The 27315-nt window shown below is 46.4% G+C and overlaps 1 protein-coding gene across 1 annotated transcript in view; it reads right to left on the minus strand.

The window, feature by feature from the left end:
• Positions 1-242: 242 nt before the first annotated feature.
• The window catches only part of ATF6 (activating transcription factor 6), a 365356-nt gene continuing 338283 nt past the window's right edge, over positions 243-27315 (minus strand). The window contains exon 17 of the mRNA XM_065408946.1: positions 243-451. Within this exon, the coding sequence (XP_065265018.1) occupies positions 243-451 (209 nt within the window). The remainder of the gene's footprint in view (positions 452-27315) is intronic.

A 27315-nucleotide genomic window follows, 5' to 3' on the forward strand; every position in this document is an offset into this window, starting at 1 on the left:
CTAGTAAAACGTTCCACTTGAGGAGAATCAGTGTTGGAATTACGCCCGGGCTGAGCCCTCTGCAGTTCTAGGAGTCCAGGAAAGGTCAGACTAACTGCAAGTGGTAGGGCCTAGTGCTGGAGCTGGGTATCCCCAGCTGTTTACCTAGTAATAGTGATAGTGGTGAAAGCTGCATTTGTATCACCAAACATTTCTGCCTCCTTGCTGAGGCTCAGGGACTGCAGCTGTGAGGCTTCTGGGAGCTACTGCAGTGATTCCACGATTGCTCTCATGGGGTGGGCTGTCTCGGGGACGGTGGGAGCAGCGCTATAGAAGGGGTTGGTCTGATTCCCTTGCTGTTGTCGAAGGTACCAGGGTATGGAGGAGCTTTTGATATGCAGAATCCTGGTGTCCATCACTTCACAGTCTATCTGCATCATCACCTCGTAGTCCTGCCCATTTATCACATTCTCTGAAAAAGGAAAGGCAGCATTAGCACCTCAGCAGCATCTCCTTTCTGTTATGTTGGCCTGAAGTTTGGGAAAACCCTTTGAAACCAGGATATAAAGATACTTTCTAAGGCCTTTGGACCCAAAGAGTTTTCATAAACCATGTGCATGCAGCCATCTCTGGGGTGTGTAAGGCCCAGGGAGTCTTAAATCCGGGCCTGAAGAGCAGACACCTCCATGCTACCCTCCAGCAGCAGCTATAACCAGCTCGTGCTCCACTACCTACAACCTGCTGTGGACACAGACCATGGGAGATGGAAAGTTTGGGCATTCCTGTGTGGCCTTTTGGGTTGGCCCATTGTAGAGAGAGGGGCCTGGGCCCAGGGTCCATCTCTAAGGTTTGGGCAGTGGCTATAGCTGGATATGTGCTACACATGCTCATTTGCCTTTGGGGACAATAGCACTACTTGAAAAATGTTTTAGCATAAAACTCAGGGACAGGACAAGTCACCATTTCAGCTGGGAATACAATCCTCTGCCCTGCACCAACCCTCGCAGTCAATCACCCTGCCAGGCCCTGAACCCACAGCACTTCCATTGCCTAGAGAGCCTGTACGTTCACAGAGAGGGGCTAGGCTCTGAGCTGGCTGGGGAATGCAATCAGTGGGGTGCTTACTGTCCAGGGTTTAAAGATGTGTGTGTGTGGAGGAGAAGGACATCTGAGTCATTGAAAACAAAGCCAGTGTCTCTGGGGATCTCTTAGGTTTTTGCCTTTGGAGCTAGGACTCTAAAGTAGTCAGCTGAGTTTGCTTTCTGTGCCTCAAGAAGGAAGATTGTGCAATGGAAAATGTACGGATTAGAGGCATGAAATACATGTTACCAATTTTACTGCTTTCCTGAATTAACTTTGATTCTAGCTGATGGCTCACAATCGGGGCTGCACCCCTTGTGCCGCATGCCACATGCAGCAGTCATTATATCAAATATGTCTGGTGCAGTAATGAAAAAACAGGAGGCAACCTAGTCTAAGGGGCTGACAAGCTGTGAAGAAAATGGAAATGTTTGATTTCCCTTGCACTCTGGGTGTGCCGCCCTGTGAGCAGAGCCAGGGGCTAGCTATGACTGCCAGGTTGCTGGGAACTCAGGCTGCTGCTTCGAACACTGGACAATTGGCTAATACTCCTGTGAATGGACTCTTCGCTCGGGGGGCTGCAGGAGCTGGCTGGGGGGTGTGGGAGGTGAAAGGTCTGCAAGGCCTGAGGCAGGAGTGTCCCCCATTGGGACTTCTCTCCTGCTCATTTGGCAGCTTTAACCTCTTGCCTTCTTCACCCCTACGCCCACCGCCAGCTTGGAATGTCCTTGGCAGTGCTGCTGGTCTGTCCCTCTCTTTCCTGCACTCCTGAAACTCATGGGCAGGGGAGCTCCAGCACCAGCAGGGGTGTGGTTGTGGTCTATTCAGTCGCCACTCTTCCTGTACACCTCAGCCAGGAGCATGCTGATAACGGGACTGACTGAGGGAGAGGGCTGGATGGCACTCCCATAGCCATGCAAATCTCCAGGGTGCCTTTGGAGAGAACCTGACAGCTGTGGCAGTAGTGCATGAGGTGACAGATGGCTTCAGGCTCATAGGAAGAAAAGTGGGTCAGGGTTGTTCCATTGTCTCATATACCAACTGATAGAGAAACTCACCCTCTGCCCTCGGCCTGCACTCCTGATATGGCGTGTCCCTCCACCTCTACCCTCACTCCCTTTACTGGAGCTTGACTTAGCCCTTGGGCCAGCAAACACATCAGCAGCTCCCACTGGGGAAACTGGGCACTCTGTGGAACTAGCAGCAGGAAGCAGCTGGGAGACAGGCTGTTGGCCAAGGTAATGCTGGCAGGGGTCTGGAAGAAACTGGCTTTGGGGAGGGAGTCACACAAGGAATGGAAGGCAATCTGCCTGGGCACAGACTGCGTGTGGGGTTAGAAGGAGCCTAGGGAGGTGGGAGGAGCCTCTCCCTGTAGTGGGGACAGAGCAGAGGGAATAGCATGGTTCCCTTTGATGTGGAGAACTCCTCATCCTTTGTGCTCTTGTGGTTAAGGCTAGGGAGGACCCAGACTGATCAAGAAAATGGAGCCCCCAGCCATGCTGGGCAGGGAAACTACTTGCATTGTAAGCTCTTGGGGCAGGGACCATCTCTTCGGTCTGACTGTGCAGAGCCCAGCACAGTGGGGCCTGATCTAGGATTAGGGCCCCAGGCACTACTGCAATACAGATACTAATAACAAAAGGAAGCAAACTATATGAACAAGGGGAGTACACCCATATGTGTTTGCTGGGGGGGGGGGGGGGGGGAGGAGGAGGAGGCTTTCAGTGCCTGGAATCATAGAACCATGGGGTTAGAAGGGACCGCAAGGCTCATCTAATCTAAACTCCTGCCAAGATGCACATAGAAGTCAGGATTCCTGGGTTCTACCCCAACTGTCAAAGACCTGCTGTGTGGGTGTCTCTAAGGGTGAGTTTTTCCACATGTAAATGGAGGACTGTATGGGGTTGTTTTGAAGCTTAATTCATATTTGTCAAGTGCGTGGCAGACCTTGTAAGAAAATGCAAATATTATCGCTATTAACAGAAGAAAGACATCATGGTTTGTGTGCCTTGGAAAAATGTCTGTCTGTCCTTGGAATTCCCTAGTCATTTAACATCACACACACATTTAACCAAACATTACCCACCAATTTTTTGCTTATCAGGCTCAGAGCTAAATCCACACTTCAAGGAGACAACGAGTGAGTACAGGTACGGCTGGCACGCTAGTGACAGCAATAGTTCAGGGTGCTTATGCATTTCCATTTTAGACCTTCAGGTTCTATTGTCAATAGCTTTCTGATTCTTTCACTTTTAAGGATAAAATTCTCAAGGCCTACTCTGTCATGGTGAATCACCGTGGAAAGTCTGAGCAAGATGATTCAGCCACTCCTGAGAATGTGGATAATGGATACAATAATGCTTCCCACAATCTTTTTTTCACCAGCTCTAACACCAAACTGTCTGGGAAGAGACAGCTGATGTTTTGCAGAGAAAGAGCCACTAAGGTGAAGCTTTCAGAGTTTGGGAGAATTCTATTTTGATTTGGGTGAGTTAGGCCAGGTCTACAGTACCATTTACTTCAGCATAATTTATGTCGTTCAGGCGTGTGAAAAAGCCACCCCCCTGAGCAACGTAAATTACAGTAACCTAAGCACCGGTATGAACAGTGCTGTGTCAGTGGGAGAGCTTCTCTGCCAACATAGCTACTGTTTCAAATGGCAGTGGATTTATTATGCTGATGGGAGAGCTCTCTCTCGCTGGCATAGGGTGTCTTCACCAGATGCGCTACAGCGGCACAGCTGTGCCGCTGTAGCACTTTTAGTGTAGACTAGTCCTTAGAGTCTGAAAGGAAGGTTTAAAATCACACTCAAACAGGCTGGTACAAATGCTGGAAGGCACTGCTAAGGCTAATGCCAGTACAGCTGAACCAACAATGCTGCGGGTGGGAATTATTTGATGAAATGCCCTACTGCAGATTGTAGCCATGATCATGGCCTACACTTGCAGCTGAAAAAGTTCAAAGCTGGCTTAGCTCCCCCACTCCTGATCTAGGATTAGGGCCCCAGGCACTACTGCAATACAGATGCTAATAACAAAAGGAAGCAAACTATATGAACAAGGGGAGTACACCCATATGTGTTTGCCGGGGGGGGGGGGGGGGGAAGGAGGAGGCTTTCAGTGCCTGGAATCATAGAACCATGGGGTTAGAAGGGACCGCAAGGGTCATCTAATCTAAACTCCTGCCAAGTTGCACATAGAAGTCAGGATTCCTGGGTTCTACCCCAACTGTCAGATTGGGGCCAGATTTCAAGGCCAGAAGGGACCATTATGATCTTCCAGTCTGAGCTCCTGCATAACACAGGCCAGAGAGCCTCACGCAGTGACTTCTGCATCCAGCTCTGCTTGAGTCAGAGCAGATCTTTCAGAAGGAGACCCCCCAGTCTTGATCTACAGATGCCAAGTGATGGAGAATCCACCGGGGTCTCTGCACTGTGCATTGCTAATCCTTGGTGCCATCCAGTCTCCCTTCTCTGTAGTAGCCTAACGTGCTTAACCCAATCCTTCCTCTCCAACTCCCAGTCAGCTCAGCCATGTACCACTGAGCCCTGTGCCCAGAAACCCTCTATTGCCTCATGCAGTGAGGTGGACAGCCTGGCAGGCTGGCCAAGAATCGGCTGGGATTGAAAGCCCCAGGTCTCAATATTGTTCCCATTCCTGTTAATCTGCTGGAATGTTTGCACTTTCCAGTCTGCATTAAACTTAGCTGCTTTTCACTGACATAATGTTTAGAAACACAGAGGGGCTAAGTTGCTTCTAATGTTTACTGCCCTGAGTTATCTGTGACTGATAGTTTTGCAGGGTTATGTAAGTGAAACAGGTCTGTGTAAAGGAATTTGTATTTATAAATAGATTTACTGCTCCTTTTTACACTTCATAACATACAGCCCTGTGTGTTATGCCACCTCAGGACAAAACTCCAGAACCTGTTGGGTTTTTAAAAATATCTGTACTTTGTTTTTATGCTGAAAACCCGTACTTTGTTTTTTATGCCACTTTAGCTTGCATCTAATTAGTTGTTAGCATTGCTTAACCAAAGGGCTTTTGAAAACCATTATTCAGAACAATTCAGGACATACATCTCTACCCCGATATAACGCGACCCGATATAACACGAATTCTGATATAATGTGGTAAAGCAGTGCTCCGGGGGGGGAGGGGCTGCGCACTCCGGCGGATCAAAGCAAGTTCGATATAACGCGGTTTCACCTATAAAGCGGTAAGATTTTTTGGCTCCCGAGAACAGCGTTATATCGAGGTAGAGGTGTATAATTTGGAAGCAACAGAGGGGGAGAAAGACCTGGGTGTATTGGTTGATCACAGGATGACTATGAGCCACCAATGTGATGCAGCTGTGAAAAAGGTTAATGTAATCCTTGGATGCATCAGGCGAGGTATTTCCAGTAGAGACAGGAAAATGTTATTACCATGTTATTACCAGGAAGGCTGGTCGTATGCTTGACGAGGAGAGCCTCCTTCGATGACTTTGGCCTCCTTGTAGACAGACTCACTAAAGACCTGTCTGTAGAAATTGTATCTGGGAGGAAGGGAACTCAGGAGAACACACCTACTGCTCACAGAACTCCTGCGTCGGGCCATAACAACAACAACATGAGAGAAGCCAGGAGAAGGAACATCAGTTGCCGCTACAATCCAGCAGCAGCATTCAGGATCCAGAAGCTGTACCAGTTAAACTGTCCTGAGGCTATGAGTGAGATCCTCGACGGGCCCTCATCTTACTGAGCAATCCCATCAGAGAGACTATTCTCAAACTTCAAGGGTGTGTTCGACTGCATAGCTCAGAACGACATGCAGCTTCCAGGGTGCCTTCATACACTACCCTGGATGACTGTGCAGGGGACCTGGAACAAGACTTTACATCATGAGAAGTAATGACCAGACTTACTAAGACCAAAAACACAGCACCAGGAAAAGATGGCATTCTCTATAACTTCCTGAAAAAATGAGATCCTGGCTGCCTGGTATTAACTGCCATCTTCAACAAATGCAAACAATTCTGCCATACCCCCAGCTCCTGGAAGAAATCTATGATGGTGCTCGTCTACAAGAAAGGCGAGCGAAATGACCCCAGCAAATGGAGACCCATCTCTCTCTGTTCCACTATATACAAACTGTATGCTCATTCAGACCCTGTTTACAATCAGAAACAAGCTCCGCACAACCAGGACACACCAACTCAAAGCGGCACCAGCCCCTGGCAGAACAACGGATGCAAAACCTGCAGACATATCTCCAAATACCCCCAAGCACAAACCTTTCAAGATCCATAGTTCCTACACATGCTTGTCACAATATGTGGTGTATTTCATCCCGTGCATCAAATGCCCCAATAACAACTATGTTGGTGAACTATGTGAACAAGTATGTGGGTGAACCAACTCACAAACAGGGAAGAATTAGTAGGGGAAGCAAAAGTGGTTGGGAACCTGGGAGGCAGTGACCATGAGCTGGTCGAGGTCAGGATCCTGACACAAGGAAGAAAGGAGAGCAGCAGAATACGGACCCTGGACTTCAGAAAAGCAGACATTGACTCCCTCAGGGAACGGATGGGCAGGATCCCCTGGGAGAATAACATGAGGGGGAAAGGAGTCCAGGAGAGCTGGCTGTATTTTAAAGAATCCTTATTGAGGTTGCAGGAACAAACCATCCCGATGTGTACAAAGAATAGTAAATATGGCAGGCGACCAGCGTGGCTTAACAGTGAAATCCTTGCTGATTTTAAATGCAAAAAAGAAGCTTACAAGAAGTGGAAGATTGGACAAATGACCAGGGAGGAGTTAAAAATATTGCTCAGGCATGCAGGAGTGAAATCAGGAAGTCCAAATCACACTTGGAGTTGCAGCTAGCAAGAGATGTTAAGAGTAACAAGAAGGGTTTCTTCAGGTATGTTAGCAACAAGAAGAAAGTCAAGGAAAGTGTGGGCCCCTTAGTGAATGGGGGAGACAACCTAGTGACAGAGGATGTGGAAAAAGCTAATTTACTCAATGCTTTTTTTGCCTCTGTCTTCACAAACAAGGTCAGCTCCCAGACTGCTGCACTGGGCAGCACAGCATGGGGAGGAGGTGACCAGCCCTCTGTGGAGAAAGAAGTGATTCGGGACTATTCAGAAAAGCTGGATGAGCACAAATCCATGGGGCCGGATGCGCTGCATCTGAGGGTGCTAAAGGAGTTGGCGGATGTGATTGTAGAGCCATTGGTCATTATCTTTGAAAACTCATGGCGATCGGGGGAGGTCCCGGATGACTGGAAAAAGGCTAATGTAGTGCCCATCTCTGAAAAAGGGAAGAAGGAGGATCTGGGGAACTACAGGCCAGTCAGCCTCACCTCAGTCCCTGGAAAAATCATGGAGCAGGTCCTCAAGGAATCAATTCTGAAGCACTTAGAGGAGCGGAAAGTCATCAGGAACAGTCAGCATGGATTCACCAAGGGCAAGTCATGCCTAACTAACCTAATTGCCTTCTATGACGAGATAACTGGCTCTGTGGATGAGGGGAAAGCAGTGGACGTGTTATTCCTAGACTTTAGCAAAGCTTTTGATACGGTGTCCCACAGTATTCTTGCCAGCAAGTTAAAGAAGTATGGGCTGGATGAATGGACTATAAGGTGGATGGACTATACCTGAAGAAAGCTGGCTAGATCATCGGGCTCAACGGATAGTGATCAATGGCTCCATGTCTAGTTGGCAGCCAGTATCAAGCGGAGTGCCCCAAGGGTCAGTCCTGGGACCGGTTTTGTTCAATATGTTCATTAATGATCTGGAGGATGGCGCTGACTGCACACTCAGAAAGTTTGCAGCTGACACTAAACTGGGAGGAGTGGTAGATAAGCTGGAGGGTAGGGATAGGATACAGAGGGACCTAGACAAATTAGAGGATTGGGCCAAAAGAAATCTGATGAGGTTCAGCAAGGATAAGTGCAGAATCCTGCATTTAGGATGGAAGAATCCCATGCACTGCTACAGACTAGGGACCGAAGGGCTAGGCAGCAGTTCTGCAGAAAAGGACCTAGGGGTTACAGTGGACGAGAAGCTGGATATGAGTCAACAGTGTGCCCTTGCTGCCACACTGATTGCCAGCAGATCGAGGGACATGATCATTCCCCTCTATTCGGCATTGGTGAGGCCTCATATGGAGTACTGTGTCCAATTTTGGGCCCCACACTACAAGAAGGATGTGGAAAAACTGAAAAGAGTCCAGCGGAGGGCAACAAAAATGACTTATGAGGAGAGGCTGAGGGAACTGGGATTGTTTAGTCTGCAGAAGAGAAGAATGAGGGGGGATTTGATAGCTGCTTTCTACTACCTGAAAGGGGGTTCCAAAGAGGGTGGATCTAGACTGTTCTCAGTGGTAGCAGATGACAGAACAAGGAGTAATGGTCTCAAGTTGTAGTGGGGGAGGTTTAAGTTAGATATTAGGAAAAACTTTTTCACTAGGAGGGTGGTGAAGCACTGGAATGAGTTACCTAGGGAGGTGGTGGAATCTCCTTCCTTAGAGGTTTTTAAGGTCAGGCTTGACAAAGCCCTGGCTGGGATGATTTAGTTGGGGATTGGTCCTGCTTTGAGCAAGGGGTTGGACTAGATGACCTCCTTCCAACCCTGATATTCTATGATTCTATGAAACCATACAATCACTACGATCTCGAATGAACTCACACAGAATAGTGTAAAGACACTCTATTACCCATGGGCGAACGCCTTTCACAGAACGATCACTCCATATTTGACCTCAGTCCTTATCCTCAAATGAAAAAGGCACTGGTTTTATGGCTCATTACAACAATTTGTAACCTATTGACTCTCCTTTGACCTATGACTGCAGTGGGGTTAATTGCCAACTTTTCTCTAACTGGTGTTCGGCAATATGTGTTAACCCCTTATGCTTGACAAGCTGTCCCATATTGTATTTAGCTGTGACGCTCTGGTTACCTTTTCCAGTCTGAAGAAAAGCTCTGTGTAGCTCGAAAGCTTGTCTCTTCTACCAACAGAAATTGGTCCAATAAAAGATATTACCTTCCCCACCTAGTCTCTTACATACTAATCTAGCAGAGAGAGGCCTAACACAATTCAATGGCTGGAAGTGGAAGCTAGACAAATTCAGACTAGAAATAAAGATGTACATTTTTAACAGTCAGGGGAATTAACCACTGGAACCATTTACCATGGGTCATGGTGGATTCTCCATCAAGGCAATTTTTAAATCAAGATTGGATGTTTGTCTAAAAGAGCTACTCTATTTCAAACAGGAATTAATTCAAGGAAGTTAAGAAGCCAGCAAGTTAAAGCAGTATGGCTTGGATGAATGGACTATAAAGTGGATAGAAAGCTGGTTAGATCATCACGCTCAACGGGTAGTGATCAATGGCTCGATGTCTAGTTGGCAGCCAGTATTAAGCAGAGTGCCCCAGGGAGCGGTCCTGGGGCAGTTTTGTTCAACATCTTCATTAATAATCTGGATGATGGGATGGATTGCACCTTCAGCAAGTTTGCGGATGACACTAAATTGGGGGGAGAGGTAGATACGCTAGAGGGTAGGGGTAGGGTCCAGAGTGACCTAGACAAATTGGAGAATTGGGTCAAAAGAAACCTGATGAGGTTCAACAAGGACAAGTGCAGAGTCCTGCACTTAGGACGCAAGAATCCCATGCACTGCTACGGGCTGGGGACTGACTGGCGAAGCGGCAGTTCTGCAGAAAAGGGCCTCGGGTTTACAGTGGATGAGAAGCTGGATATGAGTCAACAGTGTGCCCTTGTTGCCAAGAAGGTTAATGGCATATTGGGCTGCAATAGTAGGAGCATTGCCAGTAGATCGAGGGAAGTGATTATTCCCTTCTATTCGGCACTGGTGAGTCCACATCTGGAGTACTGCGTCCAGTTTTGAGCCCCCCACTACAGAAAGGATGTGGACAAATTGGAGAGAGTCCAGTGGAGGGCAACAAAAATGATTAGGGGGCTGGAGCACATGACTTATGAGGAGAGGCTGAGGGAACTGGGATTATTTAGGCCGCAGAAGAGAAGAATGAGGGGGGATTTGATAGCTGCTTTCAACTACCTGAAAGGGGGCTCCAAAGAGGATGGATCTAGACTGTTCTCAGTGGTAGCAGATGACAGAACAAGGAGCAATGGTCTCAAGTTGCAGTGGGAGAGGTCTAGGTTGGATATTCATTAGGAAAAACTATTTCCCTAGGAGGGTGGTGAAGCACTGAAATGTGTTGCCTAGTAGGGTGACCAGAGAGCAAATGTGAAAAATCGTGAAGGTGGTGGGGGGTAATAGGAGCTTATATAAGAAAAAGACCCAAAAATTGGGACTGTCCCTATAAAATCGGGACATCTGGTCATCCTATTGCCTAGGGAGGTGGTGGAATCTGAATCCTTAGAGGTTTTTAAGGCCCAGCTTGACAAAGCCCTGGCTGGGATGTTTTAGTTGGGGTTGGTCCTGTTTTGAGCAGGGGGTTGTACTAGATGACCTCCTGAGGTCTCTTCCAACCCTAATCTCCTATGAATCTATCATTTAGTGCTATGTCTGTGTTATACAGGCCACACTAGATGATCACATCACACAATACTCCTGACTTTACAATCTATGAAACCCACAGTGGGGCTTATATTCCCAGACTGGACTGGAATTTGGAGCAATGCAAGCTCCACTAAAGGTGAGGGCTCTGGCTTCTCACAGCTTAGGCGTCTGTCTGTCAAACCAGTACAGTTCTCCCCAAATGTAGCTCACTTGCAGCCCATTTGCTGTTTAAATTTCTGCAAATATTCTCATTCATACTATGCTCAGTAGTCTGGACAATGTTTCCATCGGAAGAGCTGCTATGCATTACCAAATAAGTCTTAAACATAGCAGTGGTACTGTAATAGCTATGGAGACAAAAAACACACTCATCCCAAGAACATATTAGTGGTTCTAAAATGTTTACAAATGGGACAGATTTGCCTTCTATGCTGTATTGCTTGAGGCAATAGAGAAAGTATTATTTGCTTTTTGAGCCAAATCACTTTTCTTTTAAAAAACAAGATGCGTTTGAGCCCCTTTCCAGAAAAATTATTTTCAATGGCCTTACTTAAGTGGTAAAGCTTAACTGTCCATCAGACACCAAGGTGAGTTAAAATGGACCCTTGGAGCATTCAAGTAAAGGTACTGTTCCTTCCCAGGTCTCCTTGTATGTCTCCCACTGAACGGGATTGCTAAGAATACAAACAATGGGCCAGATTGCGGGGTCCGATTAAGATGTGCTCAGCACAGGGCTTGGGGCTGCCACCTTTTCTCCCCATGAACCCTGGCCCCCTGTATACTGGCTGCAAGGGTCTCCTAGGTACTGCATTGCTCGCTGCTGATCACGTGACCACAGCACTCATGAACTGGCCACAGCCCCTTCCCACACACCAGCACTGTGCCAGAGCCTCACAAACAGCTAGTGAACTGACCAAACGAGTGAGGAGGAAGTTTAGATGCAAAATTACCCAGTGTGACAAAGTTCCTCCTCTATCTTGGTGGGTCCTGCGCTTATTGGCGGATTTTCTTGCCTCAGAGATTCACCATGTGGGTTGGGGAACAGCCCAGAGGCCATTGGGCCAGAAGCTTGCTTTCTGCCGTGGGTACCAACACCATAACCTGATCCCCTGGTTGGAACTGTCGCACTTTTGCCTGGCGATTGTAATGGGTTCGCTGGGCCTCCTGTGCCTTCTCCAAATGTTCCCGTACAATAGGGGTAACCCGGGCTATCCGGTCTCGCATCTGCATTACATGCACTATTATATTTCTCCCCTCATTGTGTTCCTCTTCCCAGATCTCTTTGGCGATATCTAGTATGCCACGGGGGTGACGCCCGTATAATAACTCGAAGGGGGAAAACCCAGTTGAGGCCTGTGGTACCTCCCGGATAGCGAACATAAGGTAAGGTAGTAGGGTGTCCCAATCCTTCCCGTCCCGACTTACCACCTTCCTTATCATAGCCTTGAGGGTTCGGTTAAACCTTTCTACCAACCCATCAGTCTGTGGATGGTAGACCGAAGTTCTCAGGGTATGTATATGGAGCAGCGTACAGAGGTCCTTCATTAGCTTCGACATAAATGGGGTTCCTTGGTCAGTTAATATCTCCTTCGGTAGCCCCATTCAGGCAAAGATCCCCACCAACTCTTTGACTATAGTTTTAGAGGCCGTGTTCTGCAGGGGGACGGCTTCTGGGTAGCGAGTAGCATAGTCCAAAACAACAAGTATATATTGGTGGCCCCGAGCCGTCTTCTCCAGGGGTCCCACTAGGTCCATGGCTATTCGCTCGAAGGGGACCTCTATGATGGGAAGGGGTACTAAAGGTGCCCTCAAGTGGGGACGGGGACTGTGCAGCTGACACTCCGGGCAGGAGGCACAGTACCTCCGCACTTCTTCATGTACTCCGGGCCAGAAGAACCGTCGTAGGACTTGTGCCAGGGTCTTTTCTACCCCCAAATGCCCCCCAAAAAGATGACTATGAGGAAGACTTAATACAGCGTTCTGGTGTTTTTGAGGTACTAGGATCTGCTGTACCTTCTGCCCCTGTACTGGTGCAACCCGGTATAAGAGATCCTTCTTCATTATGAAGTAGGGTCCTGGTCCCTGGGTTTTTCCTTCCACGGGGACCCCATCTATTTCAGTCACCTCCTTCCTAATGTTGTCATACCTTGGGTCTTCTGCCTGGTCCCGTCCAAAATTTCCTCTCCCGGGGCTAATCTGCCCAAGATCTAGGGGCCCAGTCTCTGTTGCCTCTACTGGTTCAGAAGCATTAGGGTGGGGGTCAGACTCAGGTGCTTCTCCCTCCTGCGTGGCCTGCGCGGGTCCGCCTACCTACAAGAGCGACCCTCTGGCTTTGGGTCAGTATTCGGGTTCCCAAGGCCTTAGCTGCCCTTCTTTCCCTTTTTGTCTTTTTTGTTTTTTGTTTAAATCACCCTCCTTCTTCCGCCGCTCTGTGCACCCCAAGATCCCACTCCTGACACCAGTGTGACAAAGTTCCTCCTCTATCTTGGTGGGTCCTGCGCTTATTGGCAGATTTTCTTGCCTCAGAGATTCACCATGTGGGTTGGGGAACAGCCCAGAGACCTTTCCCTCTGGGAGAACCCACAGTCCAGGTCAATTGGGAGGTTTGGGGGGAACCCGGGCCCGCCCTCTACTCCGGGTTCCAGCCCAGGGCCCTGTGGACTGCAGCTGTCTATAGTGCCTCCTGTAACAGCTGCATGACAGCTACAACTCCCTGGGCTACTTCCCCATGGCCTCCTCCAAACACCTTCCTTATTCTCACCACAGGACCTTCCTCCTGGTGTCTGATTACGCTTGTGCTCCTCAGTCCTCCAGCAGCACACCCTCTCCCTCTCCCTCTCCCTCTCCCTCTCAGCTCCTTGCGCCTCTTGCTCCCAGCTCCTCACACTCCCACCACAAACTGAAGTGAGCTCCTTTTTAAAACCCAGGTGCCCTGATTAACCTGCCTTAATTGATTCTAGAAGCTTCTTCTTAATTGGCTCCAGGTGTCCTAATTAGCCTGCCTGCCTTAACTGGTTCTAGCAGGTTCCTGATTACTCTAGTGCAGCCCCTGCTCTGGTCACTCAGGGAACAGAAAACTACTCATCCAGTGACCAGTATATTTGCCCTCTACCAGACTCCTGTACCCCACTGGTCTGGGTCTGTCACACCAGTTACATTTTTAATCAAACCCTTTATATTCAGGCTAGATTTTTTGTTTGGTTTGAGGGTTTTTAAAAACTGTAGTTTTGGGCCTAATAAACTGTGGTGTCCTAATCAAAATGGTGAGGCAGGGAAGGGTCAAGGTTTGGAAATTGCCGACTCCTGTGATTGTAGCTGCCCTGGAAAAGTTGGGTAGAGTCCTAAGAGCAGAATAACTCCTTTAGTGGTTCTCCAAAGGGTGCAGAGACCCTCCTGTGTGTAGTGCAAGTAGCTAGGCCATGGTCGCATTTCTCTGAACTCCTGCTGTGAACAGTTCAGCAGTCATTATGTTTTCAGAGCTGCAGCAGTTTGGGGGGCAGACAGTGCACAGGGCTGCAGGGGGCAATGAACAGTCATGTGAGGGGGGTTTTAGCAGGGATGGGGAGGAGGAGTAGGCTTGTGTGCCATAGGGGATGTATTGCAGATAGGAAGAGGATTGTGTCTCTAGGCCAAGGCATCAGTGCTTGAAGGGCTCTCCTGGCACGGTTGTCTGCTTTCCATTGCACAGAGGCAGCTGTGCCCTGGAGAGTCCTCCAACCGCAGAGTCTTGGTAGAGAGCACAGTCCTTCACCCCAGCTGCCCTGCCCCCAAATAAACATGTTTTTAAAAACTGTTCAGTAAGAAAAAAATCTGCTGGCTAAAGAATGGCTGAACTAGAGCAAAGGCGGCACTCCAGTCTCCAGTGCAGCTGCCCGGGAAATGCAAACAGAGTCAAAACCCACGGGCTCAGATTCACCCCCACCCCTTCCAGGAATGAGATGTTACATGAGAACAACTGGGAAGCCAAATTCCCAGAGATTCCCTCTCGGGGTTGTAGCACATGGACAATGAGAAGAAGGGATTCTATCATCCCTTGAACTTCAGCAAGCTTCTCATGCTCTTCCGAGATGCAGCCTGGCACCGGGGACATGGACATGGGAGAGGGAACATTTCACAGGGGGTGCAGTTATGTAAGATGCTGGAATTGTGGTGGAAGGCAGCGATTACACTGTGGCATTCATCACACAATAATAATGGTCCTTTAAAGGATTCGTAGGGCCAGGCAATCTTGTTGTGGCATATCCTGCCAGATCTTGCAGTCTCAGGTGGGAGACCTGTGAGGAGCCCTGGGGAGCTGTACAAGGAATAAGTAAGTGCCCTGTCCCCCTGAGCTGGCACCTGTAACAGCATAGTGACTCCGAATGCCAGGTTGTGTTTTAGGTGAAAGCTGAGGTCCTGTTGCTAAGGGTGTTAGGTAGCAGGCACACTGACTAGATTTCAGTGCAGGTAATTATACTCGGGTTCCCTAAATCCTCCAGCACACAAACAGAAACAGGTATCTTCACTCCCTCTCATAGTCTAAAGTTTAGGTTCGCTCTGCCCTGTAAAGCCACTGCTGCACTACTGCCTCAAGGGAGCTGCAGGGCAATGGTGCAGCAAGAGTTCCTGGAAGATAAAGAGATCACATATTTAAATGGGAGGGTCATGGTGACACGAATACTTTGACAAGGTGAAGGTCAGGGTAAAGTGGGACCCTCGGTGGGCCCATTTTAATATTAAAGTATCACCTTTAGGGACCTGATGCTGCTCTAGAGGGCTATCTCTTAGATCTCAGACTGGGGTCGGGGTGCTGGGGCAGAGAGAGCATGAGGCAGGAATAGTGCTAGGGGCTCCTACAGACCTAGCTAGGGTATGTGCTGTGACTGCTGCTTATTACACTATTAGTATGGTCTCATCATCACCTTGGGCTCCCTCCTCTATCTGTCTATAGCATCCACTTGTCTCTAGTCACATAATTGGGACTGGGACTGTCTTTTCACAATGTCTGAACAATGTCTAGCACAATGGGCCTCTTGACACTAACTGTACACCAACAAATTATTGTGTCTGTGTGTAAGATCCAGAACCCTGTCCCCTAGAGCCCTGGCGGAGTGGGGCCAGGCAGGCATGGGGACCCTCTTCCCCCCAAATTAGGGGAGAAAGCACCCAACTATCACTCCTGGAAGGGGGACAGAGGCTGGAACGGAAGTGGGGAGGTGGGTGGGCTCTGGCAAAGGCCCATGATGCTCCAAAGAGGGCAATTCCAGAAGGGTAGAGAGAAATGCAGGAACAGAAGCAAATGAAGCTTGGGCAGCTGCTTTCCAGCAGCAATGAAACCACCCGCAGGTCTCCCTACAATACTCCCAGCTCTCCCTGCACCAGTGGTTCTCAACCTTTCCGGGCTCACGAGCTATTTGTAACCCTTTATGGCATGTCACAAACCAGTAAATAGCTTTAGTGCAAAGAACACCTGGCTTCCTAAACATTTCTTATCTACAATATATAATACACACATTAACATAACAAGTACTCTGTGCATACCACAGCAGCAACACCTGCAGCTCCTGTCTTGTGAGGCTGGCTGGGCTTGGCTTCCCACTCTGGGTGTTGCAACTTCAAGGCTCCCTGTGCTGTGCAGGTTTGGCCTGGTCCCCCAATGGAGGGCCATCTGGGCCAAATGTGTGTGAGTGGCCTTGCAACCTGGCAAATGGGGTCACAGTGCCATATACTCAGATTAGGCCTGGCTGGCCCCTAGCTATGACACAGGGGTGGCTGGGTGAAACCTGAGCAGTGCTGCAACCCCACGCACCAGGTGCTTGGAGAGAGGAGCCCAGCCCAGCCAGCCCTGCAGGACTGGAGGTCAGCAGGAGCCAGTGCTGTGGGTTGAGTGCAGGCAGGGTCAGTAGAGCGCTTGCTTCGATGCTGAGCATGGAGAGGTTGGGAGGTTGTTTGAAGGCCAGAAGGGGGGGTTCAGGAAAGATTTCTTTCAGGATGGGCTCCCCATAGACCGGGGCACACCAACTCAAAGTGGCACCAGACCCTACTAGAACAGATGCAAAACCTGCAGATATATCTGCACTGCTACCATGATCAACACCTCACAACACATCTGTTAAGATCCATGGGTCCAACACATGCCTATCACAGCATGTGCTGTACCTCATCCCATGCACTAAATGCCCCAATAACAACTATGTGGGAGAAACCAGACAGTCACTAGGCTCTCGAATGAACTCACACAAGAAAATGAAAAAAGACAAAAATGCCACATAACCTGTGGATGAACACTTGTCACAAAGTGATCATTGTGTCTGCCCTCTCAGTTCTCATCCTCAAAGGAAAACTGCACAACATTTTCAAAAGACGAGACTAGGAGCTTAAATTCATAACTCTGGTGGAAACTAAAAATCATGGACTGAACAGAGACACTGGATTTATGGCTTATTACAACAGTCTGTAACCCACTAGCCCCACTTTTTGTCCTATGACTGCAGGGGCATTAATGGGCCACTTTATTTTGAATGGTCCCTTAGAATATGGGCTAACTACTTATGCTACATTCTATGTTTGATCTTGTATTTAGCTGTGACACTCTTAGTACCTTTCCCAGACCTGAAGCAGAGCTCTGTGTAGCTTGAAAGCTTGTCTCTCTCACCAACAGAAGTTGTTCCAATAAAATATATTACCTCACCACCTTGTCTCTCTAATATCCTGGGACCGACATGGCTACAACAACACTAAAAGCTGAGTACTGTTTCTGTAACATATGGGTGGTTTGGAATAATGATGGGGTGGGGAGATATAAAGTTTTACTGGTGCTTGTTTGAAGAACTAGTACAAGCCATACCAAATGCACCACACCATCATATATACCCCTGAAGTACTGTATATTACATGCATATAACATTTGTTTAATGCAGTGTACGTTTACAAAGTCAAACGCTCAACACTTAGGAAACGTCAGAATTAAGGTTGCCCGGGCCTTATGTTACAGTCTTTAATTACATGCTCACATACTATTTTTCCCCCCACGGTCCCTGCCTCATTCAGTGCCATTAATTTCCTAGGGTTTTGATAATATTAATAAAGGAAAAAACAAATTCTACCATATGCAACTGTAATGCCCCCACTGGACATTGGCAGCAGTGTTTCAATACCAAACGTTCAGCATGTCAGCAAAGTCCAGTAGAGTTAAAGGACTAAGTACAGTAATTGGTAGCAGCAGCAGACACTTATCCTCTATGTACCAGCTACTAAAGGGTGCATAACACATTGCAAAAATGGATTGCACATATGTGAATCAATCAATCAATCAATCTCTCTCTCTCTCTCACACTCACAGATTTATAAGAGTCTTTCTGAGAGGCAGCCTGTTAAGTGGATGAGATATGGGTCTATCATGCTATAGGTCTGGGTTCTGTTCCCTGCTTGTGTAACCCTCTATGGGTACACTGACATTGCAAAAAAAAAAAAAAAAACCCTGTCGCAGTGAGTCTCAGAGCTCAGGTCAACTGGCTTCGGCTTGCAGTACTGGCCTAAAAATAGTAGTGTAGATGTGCCTGCTCTAACTAGAGCCTAGGCTCTGAGATCCTCTCCCTCACTGGGTTTCAAACAGGGTGGATTTGATTTAAATCACTAGTCAGGAAGACTCAATTTAATCATGGATTTCTACATAAAAGTGCATTCTTGTTGGTTGTTATAACCTTAATACATAATTCTTCACAACTCAGAGATAGCTGTAGGTTTCATTTTTAGAAAGTACACCTATATATTTTTAGTGATTTATTTTGAAAACTTTTCTGATTAGTTTTACAGCTATATCAGAAAATGAATGATTGTTTGGTTATTTCATTTACCAAAGGTAATTGAAGAAGATATTTATGAAGTCACTGGGAGATGAACTATCTCCAGTTCAACAGGTTAATCATTAATATTTGGAGGATTTTCTTGCCAGGCTGTATTAGGAGAACATCACCAGACAGACATTGAAATTGTTTTATTTAACTAAAACAACAACTTATGTATTCTGGATTTTTTTCTTCAACAGCAAACATATAATATTTTAACAAAACAAGCATATGAATTTTTGAATTTAGTTAAACATTTAAGTTTTTTAAAATCAGGTTTGTTTTTGTTAAAATTGTTTTTAACTAAAATAGTTAAATGAAATATTTAAAAAAACAAAAACAAAAATTAAATCGACTCTGTCAGCCAGGTCAACATGAGAAACTTAAAATATTGGCTTCTGCACCTAACTCAGTCGTCTTCACCTTCATTTTCCTGTTTGTTCATAATCTGGAAAAGAAAAACAAGCTTTCCTGCTTTTTCAGGTCCCAAACGATTTCTCAATTTGGAATGAATTAATCCAAAGGAAGAAAATATTCTTTCTACACCAGCAGAAGAAGCTACTGCGGTTAAAAGTGAGATTATCACTTCAACAGTCTCTGAATCCAAGTGCTTAAGTGACTTCCACCAGTTCACTGGTGTGACTTTCTTTAAAACATCATTAGCAAACATATATTTCTTGAATGGTTCACCCTTAGCTCTGAAGTTTATTATAGTTGGCATTATGGAGGGATGATTGCTGGATGTCCATGTCATAGCCAACTCCTCTTCTTCAGCAGTTAAGGTTTGACCCTGGTACTGAGTATTGAGAATATTTGCAAGAAAATGAGCTGGAGATAGTGCTTGTCCCATTCGTTTTTTTAATGTTTGTAATTTAACGTCATTGCATATTTCTCTTTTTAAGATCTCACTCAGTTCCTTCCAAATTTCAACAGCTTCAGCAATAAAACAGCTATTTCCCTGCATTTTGTTCAAGGCTACAGAAATAGGCTTCAGGGTACTCAGCATGTGTTCAACATTTCTCTTAAACCCAATGTTGAGAACTTTGGCTGTGACAGTGCCATCTATTTTTTCACGATTTTGTTCACAAACTGTCATCAGATTAGGACAGTTCTTGATATAGTGCTCAAAATAGTCCACTACTGAGTTCCATCGCACGTCTTGTGGGAGAGTTACCTTGGTTCCTCCCACTTTTTTCAGAGCAGCTGCTGCAAAGTGGTTGTTACGGAAATATTTTGCAATTTCAATAACATTAGCCTTTTATTTCTGGAACACTGAAGTCTTTGGCTAGGAGGTGCATCAAATGAACACTGCAACCGTATGTTATTAGCTTGGGACTCTCTTCACTCTCTTCTAAATTTCTTCTCATCTTGGATACATTTGCAGCATTGTCTGTGACCAACCTGCGCACTAGACATTTGAATTTTTTTTCACAGTTTGTTATAGCTTTTACTGCTACTTCTTGTAAGCATTCTGCTGTGTGTGCATTTCCTGATGTATCAATTGTTTCTGTAAGGAAGACATTCCCTTCTTCTGTTGTCACACAAGCACATACAACAGGATCATTGTGGACATTGCTCCACCCATCAAGACTCAGGTTAACAATTTCACCCTCTAGACCTTTTGCACACTGCTCGATTTCTCTTTCATACACTTTATCCAGCAATTTGCCTGCGATATCTGCTCTGTTGGGTGGACTGTATCCTGGTCTTAATGACTGAACCATGTTAATGAAGTGTGGGTTCAACTTCTCAATCATACATAAAGGAGAGTTTGTTGCATAAACAAACTGGGCAATTTTTTCATCAATTACCTCTTTTTGTAATCTGCTGGTTCTTATCACAAATTTATCTATGGTTGTTTCCGAATGATGGAGATTTTTTTTTCTTTTTGCTACAGGTGATATACTGTGGCTATGTGACATACATGATGTGACTGAAACACTATCATTGGCAGATAACTCTGAAACTATAGAAAATGATGGTGATCTTGAAGGTGAATAGTCTTTAGAATCCTGTATGTTGAGGATGGATTCTCCTAAACAAAATAAGTCAAAGCAATTATTTAATTATTATTACCATACTGCTCATTTAGTATTACCCATTGCATTCACTGACACTCAGTAGGGTTACCATTCGTCCGGATTCTCCCAGACATGTCCGGCTTTTTGGGTTAAAAATAGTGTCGGGGGGGAATTTGTAAATATCTAAAAATGTCCGGAATTTCCCCCCATGCAGAGCGCAGCGTGGCTGACACTCGGCCGGCCGGATTGAGACGCTCGCATGGGGCCTCCGGCAGCCAGAGCCCCTCCTTCGCTTCCCCCCTCCTCTCCCCTGCAGCTTCAGATCACCGGCCGGGCGGCCTCCGGCAGCTCTAGAGCTCCTCCCCCCTGCCTCCCCTGCATTCTCAGATCACCGGCCAGCTGGGCCGTTCGCATCGGGCCTCCGGCAGCTCTCAAGCTCCTCCCTTCTCCTCCTCCTCGTCCCCTGCTCCCCCTCCCCTGCTGCCCAGCACGCCGCTCTGCAGCACTCTGCGGGGGCGGGGACCGGGTTGTGTGCTCCGCTGGGGAGCGGAGCCAGACACGCTGTGCTGAGCGGCACGGTAAGGGGGCCAGGCGGTTGGAGAAGGGGCAGGGGGATTTTGAAGGGGGCAAATTTCAGCTATTTATTTTTTATCACAACTGAATCAAAAATGACAGTATCATAGAGAAACAACTATATTTTTTGCTCAAACATGAGAATTCAAGAATAGTCCAGAAGGAAGACAGGCAGTCCTTAAGAAAGAAGTATGAAATAAAAAAGTTTACCAACCTGAAGATCCTGCATGTTCAGACGTGTTCCTTTCATCATCTTCAACGCAGCTTCCTCCTGAGACGGAACACTTCTCGTGATGTTGTTTCATTCGGGCAACCAGGCCTTGCATTTCTTTGTTGCACTGTTTGCATTTTGCACGCATGCCTGTCTTACCCACAGGTAGAGGAACTTCATTAAAATATTCCCAAGCTGGGTCTCTTTTACGGCCTGTTGCCATTATAGGTTTTCCCTTCTAGTGAGAGAATGGTATGGTAGATCTCAAATCAATGAAGGCTACACTGAGTCAAGACTTCTGGAATATGCTGCTCAAACAGTTTCACTTTTGTTTCTACTGCCTATCCCTCCATTCTCACATTTATCTCCAGATTTCTTCTCCTTGTCCAGATCTATTCCACCCCCGACAATGTTCTATTCATTGAACTTTTTGAAATGTTGCACTTTTAGAGAGAGGTAAGGGATTGACTCTGTGTATGCAAATTTGCGGAGGGGCAAAAGGGTTGAGGTCTGTTATTTCTCACCTCTATATTTTATTTATTTATTTATTTTAAAACATTTTTGCTGTTAACAAGCATGTTATCTCTGGAGACACAAATCCACAGTTTGAGAACTGCAAAACTAAGCACCACTGATGGTATCTTCTAGACTGAGCACCGAGTCCCATTGGATAGATAGAAAGATTAACCTAAATAATCTATACAGAAGCCTGTGGAACCCCATAAGATTGGGTCCGTAATCCATGAACTACTGGAACTCATTTACAAAACTTTTCTTAAATAATACATAAATATATTGTCTCATACTATAGAATTAGAATTTATAATCCCTATTCCATGATGAGATATCTTTGAGCTATAATGTAGCTTAATTAAAACTATCTTTAGATCGTTTTTTTCCTCAAAAAGCATTTTATCAAAAAAAAAAATCTGATTTAAATAAATTAAAAAAAAGATTTTTTTTATTTAAAAAAAAATTGATTTTTATCCACCCTGGTTTCAGAGTCCGAGCTTCAGTCTGAGCAGGAATGCTTACACTGCTATGTTCAGCCCCATAGCACAAACCCTGCAAAGCTGAGTCAATTGACCTGAACACTGAGACTTGCTGCTGCAGGTTTGTTTTTTTGCAGTGTAGACATATCCTAAGTAAGTAATGGAGCCTTGCCCAATATGAAGTGCAAGACACAGAATTATTAACAGTGGATAGTTTAAGGGGTGAGTCTAAAACTCATGGTCCAATGCCCCTTCCTACAGGCCAAAGTATATTTTGATGGGCAGCAGCAGGACCAGGATCCATTTTATCTGTGTCCACTTCAGAGACTCAGTTCTGGGTGGTGATCATACTTGGTGAAGCTGGAATGTTGAACGGTTTTACTAAGAATCCTCTAGCAAGCTCCAGTGAGTATAATGCAGACTGAAAATGGTGATTTATAAACTTGGTCCAACCTGAATGGAGTTTCATAAGGCCAGGAAAGGGCATTTCCATAACTCCAGGACTCTCTCCCCCCACCCCACCCCCAAATTTGAAACTCCTGGTGCAAATCATGAGAGGCATAGGCGCTCTTGAAAAAATGGTCTGAAAAGATTTATAATGGGAGGTGTTAGGTAACCTTCATAATGGGATCACTACCCTTCCCCTATAATAAATGAACACAGATGTAAATTTAAGCCTATTTAGGACTACAGCTGATTCTCAATTTTTTTTAAACAAGGAAAAAGTGAGAACAAACTCATTTTAAGGCTGGAAGGTTCACCAGAACTCTAAGTTACTGTCCATGCATCTGATGAAATGGGTTTTAGCCCACAAAAGCTTATGCCCAAATAAATGTGTTAGTCTCTAAGGTGCCACAAAGACTCCTCATTGTTCTATCATCAGTGGGTAAGCTTTGAAAAGTACCTATGTGAGTTAGGAGCTTAAGTTCCACTGGCTGTTGATGGGACTTGGGCTTCGAAATCACTGAGCTGCTACTGAAAACATCATTATCAGAACACCTCTGCAATCATTTCCAGGTAACCCTTTACATTTACATTATGCCTTTCATCCTGAGGGACACTGAAGGGCTTTACAAAACAACATACAAAATACACACTAGGACAATTTCATCCACCACTGAAATGCAGCCCTTTCTGGGGGATGAGGGGGAACAAGGCAGTTGCTCAGGCAATGTTACACAACACAACAACACTACACAACAGCTTACGACAGGAACAGGTGAGTATGATATCCTCCTGGAAGAAATACACAGCACTGCTGGGGGAGTCACTGACAGTACAATCTGGGCAACAGACACAATGCCAACACTGTTGGGGCAATTGATACCACAGATTCCTGGCTAGCTAATAGGCCAGGAGTTGCAGGACTGGGTAGATCTCTTACCCCAACCCATGGACTGCCTGCCTGTGTGCCCTTGCCAGGCAATGACCCTGCCCCTTCCACACTACAACCAGTCCCAAGAAATAAACAGGAGTGCGTGTAAAATACTGCAGGCAGGAAAAGTTACCATCTCTTCATACAACGGCTCCCCTCAGTGCTTTGTGCTGCAGAGAGGACCCTGAGAATCTTGGCATTTCCGAGGCTTATTACAGTCTGCCAGTCAGATCCCAGCAGCCAGAGTGTGATGGAGGAGACCTGGGAACATTTCACACTGTAGAGGGGGTGGTGGGTGGAATCTGGAAAGCTCTTCTTTAAATGCCTGGGACATGGTATCTGACCATGGGGATATATGTTTAGTTCTAATTTCTTTCATACTGTGGCACTGACATGCAATGACTTCCAACTGGCCCTCCTTGGATGTGCCTTGGATTCTTCTGCAGGAGATCCTTTGGAGGTTCAAAGGAGAAGGTTCATAGCAGGAAGTGCTAGAATCCATGCCATGGGCAGGGAGGACTCGGTTGAAGTATGGCAGAAATCTGGTTTAGAGAAAGACTACAGCCAGGGTGTAGGACCAGGGCCCACAGTGGTCTCAGCCAACCAATCGCAGTGCCTGAGGGGCTGCAATCTAAAGACTGAAAAAGGCTATTATACTCTTTCACCATCATGTTTGTCTTAATCTTGAGAATTTTCTCCAACCGTTTTCTCAAGGCAGAAAACTCATGTCCAAGCCTCCTCATTTGCTCCACAGTCCATTTATTTTTTGTGAGTTTTAACAGCGTGATCTCATTATGGAATTATGCTTCATTTCACTACAGAATTAAAAAGCTATCACCGTTACTAACAATGGGCTGCAAACCACAAAACAACTGTAAAAACGTATTTGCCACCTAGAATTTAATATTAGTAGGAATTATGTAATCTTCAATTTAGAACATTTGCAAATATATTCAGACAGATTAGTCCAGAGGTGGGCAAACTACGGTCCGTGGGCCACATCCGGCCCATGGGACAGTCCTACCTGGCCCTTGAACTCCCGGCCGGGGAGGCTAGCCCCCTCCCCTGCAGCCATGCTGCCGTGCAGGCAGTGCTCTGGGCGGCGGGGCTGCGAGCTCCTGCAGAGCAACGCGGCAGCGTGTCTGGCTCCGGCCGGGCGGCGCGGCTGCCAGACATGCTGCTCTGAGCAGCATGGTAAGGCGGCTGGGGCCGGGGGGTCCTGGAGGGCAGTCAGGGGACGGGGAGCAGGGGGCGGTTAGATGGGGCGGAGGTTCTGGGGGGTGGTCACGGGATGGGGAACGTGGAGGGGGGTTGGATAAGCATGGGAGTCTCAGGGGGCGGGGGTGTGGATAGGGGTCAGGGGACGGGGAACAGGGGGAGTTGGACAGGCGTGGGGTCCCGGGGGGCCAGTCAGGGGGTGAGGGGGGGATAGGGGGCAGGGCAGTCAGGGGACTGGGAACAGGGGGGGTTGGATAGGGGGTGGAGTCCCAGGGGGCAGTTATTGGCGGGGGGGTCCCAGGATGAGGTGGTTAGGGGACAAGGAGTGAGGGGGGTTGGATGGGTCAGGAGTTCTGAGGGGGGCAGTCAGGGGGCGGGAAGTGGGAGGGGTCGGATAGGGGGCGGGGGCCAGGCTGTTTGGGGAGGCACAGCCTTCACTACCCAGCCCTCCATATAGTTTTGCAACCCCAATGTGGCCCTTGGGCCAAAAAGTTTGCCCACCCCTGGGTTACTTGGACTCAAACTTAGAATAAGAATGGGTGACACAACCAGAATTTGATATTACAGAGATGGTGAAGGCAACTTCACAAAGTTAGGACCAAACTTTGCTCCTTGATCTGTAGAACAGATCTCAGCATGATATTCTGTACCACTGATGTGCATGGAATGGCATGCATGTAGGGAGAGTATAAGGTAGTACTGGCTGTGTTGTGATGCTGGCAGACCAGATGCCAGTTTATGCCAAGGTCCCCATGTCTCAACTGAACACTGACAGATGCATAGCTGGAATCTGTCTGGTTCACTTGTGGGTTAATATTCATAGAGCAGGTATTTGAATTATAGGAAAGTGTGTAGTGTTTGGACTCTATTGAATGCTTGTGAGTTGCTGCCTGCCTTAAGCTTACTTGTACTATCTGTATTCCATATTGTAATTTAATACTTGAGTGAGTGAAGTGTGAGCCTCTGTGACTGTATGAATCACCATATAGGAGAGGGACATAAATTAGTGTGAAGAGCTGTTCTTCTACAGAAATTACTATGTCCCTCGCAAAATAGCAGACCCATTGATACCAGATCGACTCTAGAAACTCCCTACATCTTTATTGAGAAACTATCAACAAAAGGATTAAAGACTCTTCTTGTTCTGCTCTCCTCATGAAGATGAGTCATACAAGTGGACTCCTCCCACCAGCTGAGTTTGCAGCTCAGAGGACATGGCAGAAGGGGGATAAAAACCCGAAACCAAAGGAACTAAGGACCTCTATGCTGCTTGGTCTCTGGGTAAGCAAGGAGTTTCTAGGCATAAGCAAGAGATCCCCAGCTACAGGACGACTAGAGTTTGCAGATTATAGAAGCCTATATTACTTTTTGAAACCTAAGACTGTAATTCATTTGTGTATCTATGATTTCTTACTTTAACCTTGTAAATAACACTTTAATTTCCTTTTCCTATTTATTAAATCTTCATATAGTTTACTATAGGATTGGCTATAAGCTTTGTCTTTGGGGTGTGACCTAAAGCACAATTGACCTGGGGTAAGTGACAGGTCTTTTGGGATTAGGAGTAACCTGAATATTGCTTTGATTCTTGGTATATGGGCCATCTATCACAAGATGTGCTCACTTGGATGGCAAACAGACTGGAGTACCCAAGGGAACTGTGACTCTGTGCTAAAGCTGTTAAAGTGCCTGAGGAGTTTTCACTTAGTGCAGGTGGTTGGTGATATCCAAGTTTAGGACTCACAACCAATTTGTGATTTGTGCCTGGTGTTTATCAATTTGCCTTGACGTTGGTACTCATGCTCTTGTATTACCATTGGGAGTGTCACACTGGCACCTAGGGTTAAAGTGCCTAGAGAATGTGCCTAGAAAATGGAATATTGATAACAAGATCTGCTTTGCAGCTCTGAGAGCAGAATTTGGCTTCATTATGGAATTATATCCATATTTACAGTCAATATCATGGATTTTTTTTTATCGACTTAAGGGATTTTATAGTGTCCTTATCCATCAAGTGGAAAAACAAACTTGTGTAATAATCCTAGATTTGCATCTGAAACACTAACTCTGCAGTTCAATTAATTCATGACTCACTTTTTACCCCCTTTTTGTATGGTATGTTCCTAAGTAAATTCCATCTGCAGTGCATACCCTGTATAGGAAAAACTAACAGTGCCAGAACTTGCTTGTCAAACCACAGTAAAAACCATAATATATTCTCTTTTGTATTAACAAAAGGGCAGGACCCATAGCAGTTCTCTCTGAATACATGACAATGGATTGCTTATTTAGCAATTTAGGAAACCAATGTATTATGAAGTATTGCTGGGGAATTGGCCTTTATGATCTCATTTCTCTATTGTTTCCTATCTAACTACATATGAACTCATGTGACACAGATTCAGTTACTTTTGTGCACAAAATACTTGAACCACTTTTTTCAGGCTTTTTTGTATTAATCTTCTCCTTTCCCATAAAATACAATACACAATACCAGCAAATGCCTAG

This window comes from Emys orbicularis, chromosome 8 (assembly GCF_028017835.1).
Source record: "Emys orbicularis isolate rEmyOrb1 chromosome 8, rEmyOrb1.hap1, whole genome shotgun sequence".
In the NCBI taxonomy this organism is placed as follows: Eukaryota; Metazoa; Chordata; order Testudines; family Emydidae; genus Emys; species Emys orbicularis.